The 7,500-nt window shown below is 50.3% G+C and overlaps 1 protein-coding gene across 1 annotated transcript; it reads right to left on the bottom strand.

The window, feature by feature from the left end:
- Positions 1 to 592: 592 nt before the first annotated feature.
- LOC126569981 (CLIP domain-containing serine protease B9) lies at positions 593 to 5,063 on the bottom strand. The gene is made up of 5 exons (XM_050227414.1): positions 4,306 to 5,063; positions 1,686 to 2,633; positions 1,508 to 1,610; positions 1,156 to 1,433; positions 593 to 1,093 (listed from the first exon to the last, which is right to left on the bottom strand). The coding sequence occupies exons 1-5, from the start codon at positions 4,409 to 4,411 to the stop codon at positions 756 to 758; spliced, it is 1,773 nt and encodes a 590-aa protein (XP_050083371.1). The 5' UTR covers positions 4,412 to 5,063; the 3' UTR covers positions 593 to 755.
- Between the last annotated feature and the right edge of the window lie 2,437 nt (positions 5,064 to 7,500).

The raw sequence follows: 7,500 nt of genomic DNA on the forward strand, positions 1-7,500 counted from the left end.
CAGGCTATCAGTCATTGTTAGAGCACGACACTACTTTTTTGTTATATGTTGGTTGTTACATTAATATATGCTGCATGAATCTAAAATTTTTCGGAAATTCTTCTGCAATCATGATAATCTTCATCCAGAAAGGCTCATGAGACCATAAGTTATGCTCTTTGAATAGTTGATTATTTGAAGTAGTTTAATTTGATGGGAAATCTGACGATAATACAGCCAATAAGAACAATTTCAGCCATGAACAATTAAGACTATAACAGTTCGGAATTGCTAATAGAAAGTAATTAATAACCTAGGAAGTAATAATAAGTAATTAATAACCTATGTTTAACTTTGTAACACAATAGGGTCTGTTTCCGATAACAAGTCGAGTCAAAAGCTCATCGGAGCAAAATCGTTCTACTCAAGAATGGCAACACAGAACATCTGTGATCGATTGATTGATTCAAATTGATACGCCCAAATTTACCATTACTGACCCAAATCGTAAATCGTTGTATGGTTGTTTTGCGTAAAGCGTGATCCCGTCCCTCTGTAATAGAAAACACAAACACACTCGGTTCAGTCATGGTTGCTCTATTTCGAATTTCACTAGTTTTTGCGACTCAGCGACAAGATTCGTGATCTGTTTCCCGCTTATAGAACTAATTGAGAAACGTCAGCGTTCCTAGCATCCGCCCCCTCCCCCTCCCTGCCATGCATCGGTGGTTTGACCCCGATCACAAACTATTTCGCTTTCGGACCCGCTCTCGGTACTAAAGAACAATATTGGCCAATATCCAGTCGATGTAGGACGAAATGCGCGTGTAGACGCCGGGAAAGTTGGAAACCCCACAAGAGCGAGGTCCGAACGATACCAGGCCCAGCAGTACGAAGCGATCGCGCGACGACACGGCCTCGTTCATGAGCGGCCCACCCGAATCACCTTGACAGGCGTCCCGATTTTCCTGTCCCTGCGCACACATCTGATTCCCGCTCACGATGATTGGATTGCGCGTGTTGACACTGTACCGGGCGTAGGAGGTGGCACAGGCGGCCGTATCTACGATCGGTAACCGGAGCCACTGGAGTGTCGGGCTTGGCACGTTGCTTCCTGCAACAAAGAAGAACACATTTTACTACGGAAAGAGGGCGCGAGTAAGGCTTGTGACTTACGATTGCTGGTTGATCCCCATCCGGCAATGATGCCCATCTGGCCCGTCAGATTGAGCGCGTACGGTGCGTACTGATCGAGCGGTAAGCAGAGCGGACTGATGATGTTGGACGTTTCCGTCGTCTCCTGCAGCTTAATGAGCGCGATGTCGTTCGCATACTTTGGCGTATCGTAGCGATCGTGCGGAATTATGCGCTCGATGGCAAAGTTCTGGAACCGGGCTCGGCACCGTTCATCCGTCACCGCATTACATTCCAGGTCACCTAACCTCACGCTCACACTGGAAGGATGGAGAAGACATGAGAGTGGATCAAGATGCTGTTTCGTTTCGTTTCGATCGTAGAACTTACGTACATTTCAAGTTCGTCGATTAGATTGCTGACGCAATGAGCCACCGTAATGACGTGCCGGTTCGTGATCAGTGAGCCCGCGCATCGGTATGTCACCCGTCCGGATGCTGTGAAAAAGAGAGAACGATATAATTATTGATCGATGCGCTTCCACCACCGTCATTGGGTTGATGCGTGCTTACTTCGATTCCGGTACGCTAACCGTGCCATCCATGGGAACTGCCCGGGAACCTCCGATTCTCCGCCAATGATGCGCGTGTTGACCGACAGTCCACAGAGTGGTGCATTGATCATCGGAGTATCGGGCACTATCGTCGGTAGTAACGTGGTCAGCGTAGCTTCCATCGTCGTTGGAAGCAAATTTGTCGTAGTAAGCGCCGGTAGGGTCGTGATGCTGGTTCCAGTTGTCAGAGCAACGCGATCACTACCCAACGGATTCACCGGTCGTTGCGTGGTCGTGCTCGTTGTGCTTCGCATGATGGGAGCGATGTACACGTTCGAGGGACGCCCAGCAGCGCCATCGTTCTCCTCCTCCGGAAAAATGACCGGAGGACAGTTTTTCATCGTCTTTGGATCCTCGAAATGGGCGATAGTGTTACCGCCGGGTGCGCGCTGTTTTCCGCGGTTCACCGATTGGCCACGTTTTCGCGTTGCCGGAACATACTTCTGTCGCACCGGCTCCGGTTCCTTGGACCACCGGTCTGGTGCTGCTGCCGCTGCTGGTCTGCGGTTAGTGTAACCTTCATCCCAACCGATCGCTTGTGACGAATCGCGATCGTCATGGCCCCCGTACTGGTGGCCGTCGTCACCATCGTAATCTGTATCCCGGAGCCAGCTGTCGTCGAGTGGACAGCAAACGTTCGGTTCGTTGTCACTCCCGTACCCGCAGGCTAGTTCCTTCAGTTTCGCATTGAAATTGCCGTAGCTTGGCTTGGGATTTCGCAGCATTTCCAGTATCTTGGAGCAGTAGCGTAGCTTCGTACAGCGGCAGTTAATCCCGCCAGCCACCTTTGTCGCCGGTGTTGCCGGTTCCGGTCGATAGTGGTCGATACGCTGATTGAACTGATACAGGGGGGCACCCGACGGCTGGCCATAGTAGTCGTACTGGTTGCCCCAGGCTGTTGCGGACACTGTGGAATGAAGCGAAAAGAGGAAAACCGGACAACCGGATTCGTGAGCTATAGGCGGTCATTAATATTGGGTCTGTGCGATCTACGCGGCGCCTAGCGATGATCCCCGGATTTGGAGGCTTTCGATTTCCCCTCTTCGGTTCACTATTGACGTAAGCAAAGCTGGTTGTGGTGGGGATTTTCGAGCGGATGTTGCTGTTCTTCGCCGCAATTTTAGCCACCGTCGAACGGTCAAGGTTGAGCTGAACGTAACGCATGGCGAAGGGCACGGTGAGACCTCGAGACCGCTGTTATGCATGATTTCAGCCAGCCAGCCAGCCAGCCAGCCAGCAAGCCAGTCGGCTAGTCGGCCCTACCCTAACTAGGTGCATCGACGGTTAGTGATGTAAGCTGAGTTATTCCGAAGCAATCGCATACAAAGTGGCTTCCGGAGGTGTTTACCGACACAAGTATCCTTTTGGGATCATTCTAATCGCGGTAGACACCCCATCGTTTTAGGAACTCTGAATGGTACAACGAACTTGAGCGCCGTAGAAACGAACTGCCTCGCAAACTTTGAGAACAGCTGTCGTTTGAAGGCTGCAGCCACTGTCGCCGGCATTGATCTGTGCTCGCGATAGGCAAACGAGTTTAATCGTCAGACAAAGTTTAGGTGCTACATTGAGTGGCGTTTTCTTTATTGAAGAGGCCGGCAAAGAACGTCGAAAAAACGGGTTTTCGTTTGCCGATAAATCGAGCGATGGTTGTTGTGCGTGGCCGGCTCGGCTCGTTCAGCTAAACTGATCTACATTAATAAACATTTCGATGGGAAAGGGCTTAGAACGGATGGTCAAGAGGCACCAGCCATAATATCATGGTTCGTTTCTTCATGCTTTGTTAATTTTAGATGCTACACCGTCCCGAATCCCGACATAAAAAAAGGATTTCACAACTTCCTTTCGCGTAGAGCTCTTGCTCGACCAGAATGTAGCGTGAATCATGCTGTAACATGGCCGCTTAATCACAAGAAATTATTCGAATAAATTAACGTCTGTTTTCCGTCGTAAAAGTTTGCGGAAGCGATCATCAGCGTGTTTTTGGGGGGATGTTCGTTTGAGTGGCGGACGCAGCACATCAAGATGAATCACCGTCGTCAGTCGTCACAGAGTGAAATAGTATTCCAGAGACATCTAGGAGCATAAAATACGAAAGATTTCTTACGATAAAATCAATCTTTTCGATCGTCGGAAACGATTCTCTTGTTACTCCTAGGGTTCGTCTCTTATCCGACCTAGCGCAAGTCTTTCGTTGTCACGCTTGGAAATGATGATAAACGCGTTTGCACAATCCAACGCGCACCGGCTGGCTTCTGGGTCGCCGGCTCTTGATACAAACACACTTCAAACCGCCCCCAAACACACGCGCACACGATTGCGAGGCAACGCGCTCCGAATTACGGCAGCGCAGATCGAGGTGAAACACGAGATCACTGGAGCGAACTGAAGGCGACTCGACGCGACGCGACACTATGCGTCCGATGCAATCGCGCAAACGCCCGTGGATTTCACTTTCGGTTTCGATTGCCCTTACACCATGCCACGGGCCCGGTTTCCGATCCGTTCCGATCAACATACCACGCGCACGTGGTTTTAAAACTGCGCAAGCACGGAAAACACCCGCCACTCGAACTCACCATCGGATAGTAGCGAAGCAGTGGCGGCAATCACGAACAGAATCACGAAATCGATCCGATCTGCCCCGATCCGACGCATGGTGTCCTTCCGGGATCGCCAAATCATCGCCAGGATGAAAACACTCCGATGATCCGATTTAAAGCCCAGAAGCTGCTGACTGTTACTGCTGCTGCACAATCCACAAAGACTGAACTGGACCGCGGCACAACTGCTGATCGATGAATGGAAATTGCTGCACACCTCGGTTTGGCCGAGTTCCAATGTTCGGCCGCTATGAGCTGTGTGTGACCTTGTCGCTGGAGCTGATCACTGATTTCGTACTGTGGGCCTTCGGTGAAACGCAGACCGCGCACTGCAGAAGAAGTGGATGCCAGCACACTTATGCCACGAAAAACACAGACAGTTTCTGCTCTTGAAAGGCTCTTGGGCTTTCTTGGACTACTTCCACTTCATGTTGCCGCAATGCCGGGGCCAATGTTCAATCACGAGAACGCGTTCACCGTTCAACTGCACCGTGTTGGGGTACGCCTCTCGCAATCATTGCTCGAGGGATGCAAGGATACTGTCGCCACGATCACGATCACAACAGTTCACTGTAGGTAATTTACAGTCGGGCTACAGTTGACATCACTTATGTTATTTTGCGTCCTGTATGCGCTACGAATCGCCGATGATTAAACAGATGATCAGATGTGATGGTTCTTCGAGCACTTCGGATCACTGATCCTTCGGTGGTGGCAATACGAACAAGGGCCGTCGTCTGTCTTCTGTCGTCGTCACGTTCGTCCGCGTACACTACCGAAAAACGCGCCAACCGGACCGCACCTGCTTTATATAGTGGGAACTCAGCTGTTGTGAACGCAGCGCGCAGCTCCGTGCCGCGATCACTGCTCGGCTCGGTGAGTTGCCGCCTTCGAGGTGGTTCGAGGTGGTGGGGCGTTTCCTACGATCCACGTTCTTTCCGCCGTCTTCTGTTCTGCCGTAAGCGATGCGTTATTCACGAATGGAACGAACCGACCACCACTACCACCAACGAGTCTTCAAGGAAAATCCGAGACGAGACGAGATCGCACCCATCGCGCCCTTCCTCAGTCCACCTGGCGAACGGGGACGTGAAATGCGTCCACTACGAGGACGTATCGAATTCGAAATGAGTTTATTCAACCGCGGGTCATCCGGATGAGTCACACGAGCCGGTCAGTAGATCTGGTGACCGATGGTGGCAGGGAGGCGAATGATCCACGCGCTCGAGCGGAAGGATGCACAGTACGATAGCGCGGGAATACCCGGTCCTTTCGTGAGCAGCGTACACTTCCTGGCGACCTAGAACTGCGTGGATGGAAGGTAGGGGATCCTTTCCATCCCGTTACACTGCGAGTGGAATGTTCAGTGTCAATGAACGTGGTTTTCCTGTTGATCTCCGATGGAGATAACCCATCGTTAAGATGATTGCGATTTGGTGGTGCTTTATCATGCGGACGCCACGAAGATTGAGATCCTATCAAGTCCGCCCGTGCTGACTAATAAACCGTGTAACTGACCGCCATCAAGTCTGCAAAAATGAGCACGTATCCTTGGGCGTGCGAGAAGGTCCAAGGGAAATGTGGCAGTATGTCGGACAGTAAAAAAGAGAGAAGATGCAACAGCACGAAGTAAATGCAGCCCCAAACATTCTTGTGCACATCATGTTCACAGTCTGCTTCATTTGGAACACAGTAATGCAGTGTTTGCGCCATTGCGTGCCGCGTGCTTTATGCCGCTCGTGGCTGCATCGGCCGTTTTGCAGTACAGGCCCTTAATCGGTCGATTGTCCTTTGAAAAGGTGTTACTACACTAGATGTTAAGACGTTTCGCTGGCAAAAGAGAGAAAAAAAACGAGCATTCGAAGAAACCTTCAAACCTGCGGCTGCAAACGGCAATGTAATGAGCAGAAGACGCATATCAGGCCGCATGTATCGTCTGCTCAATCTTAAGCAATTAAGAGTGTAATAATATGTAAATGAGCTTTGCAGGAAGTTCAGAATTATTTTAAGAGAAGACACGTTTCAAGTAAAGTCGTTTCGATTACTATATCGTCATTAAATCCGGCTTCCTGTAAACCGATTCGTTCAACATCAATGTCAATACCTTTCATCTCAATTCGAATTCGTTCGCGTATCTGGCCCCGATCTCTGATCTGTTGTTCTCGTGACATGGCATTTCTGTCCAGACAAATTATCCAATTCGTTCATTAGCTTCGCGGCATTCAATCAATTACTACGGACATCCACCGCACTAGTTGGATGTTACTAAAAAAAAAGCCATCTTGTTATTGAACGGTGCAAAACATTAATTAATAGCATGTATCGTGGCGATCGTTAGCCTTGCTTCCGGAAGGGTATCTTCGTCCCTAAAGCACGAACGACGATTTGGTTGTTTGCATTCGCATTCTGCAAAGGAAGCTTATAGCTCGAGACGAGGAGCACGTGCGTGCGCACAGCAGAGGGTTTGTTATTAGGGTATGCTTATGCGATCGGGGAAACTAATCTTCTGTGGAGCAAATTAACCTTCTTGATCTGACGGTGCATACGATTGTTTGCCATTCTAACATTCCGCCCAGTCCGCCCGATCATAAAGGCCCATCGTCCACGCATATCGTGGCTCGTGCCATAACCGGGCCACACTCTCATTCTCACTATTGTCTGCCGATTCGGCGAGGTTGCAGGTGAAGGGTAGACAGATAAAGCCACCGACTAGAAGATGCGTCTGCGTGTCTCTAAGCCAGGCGTGTGTGCCATCAACCGGGGTGGAGACTTCAAGGTGCGAAACAGCAGCACGCCATGCCGCATGATCGATCACCCCAAATGAGGCTGCTACTCTGGGCTGGCTGGGAAGCTGGGAAGGGTGGTCCGAGGTATTTTTCATGTTCAAGGTCTATCGGTTTGCCGGATTTCGATTGTTAGCCACTTCAAAGCATCCCAACAAACTGGTCCCACTACCTGGTGATGATGATCGCGGTTATGATGAATCTCGATTAGCTTTAATCTTGATCCACACTCTCGGCTGGGCATGGGCGATCTAAAATTGCCTTATGGTGGTGCTGGTGCTACCCCGAAGGCGGTTCCATCTTTGTTCGCCCGATTTCGAGGACCACGTTTCATGGTCAAGCGTCGTAAGACATAACAGTGAAGGAGCGGCGGTGCACTTGAGAAGAG

This window comes from Anopheles aquasalis, chromosome 2 (assembly GCF_943734665.1).
Source record: "Anopheles aquasalis chromosome 2, idAnoAquaMG_Q_19, whole genome shotgun sequence".
Classification (NCBI taxonomy): domain Eukaryota; kingdom Metazoa; phylum Arthropoda; class Insecta; order Diptera; family Culicidae; genus Anopheles; species Anopheles aquasalis.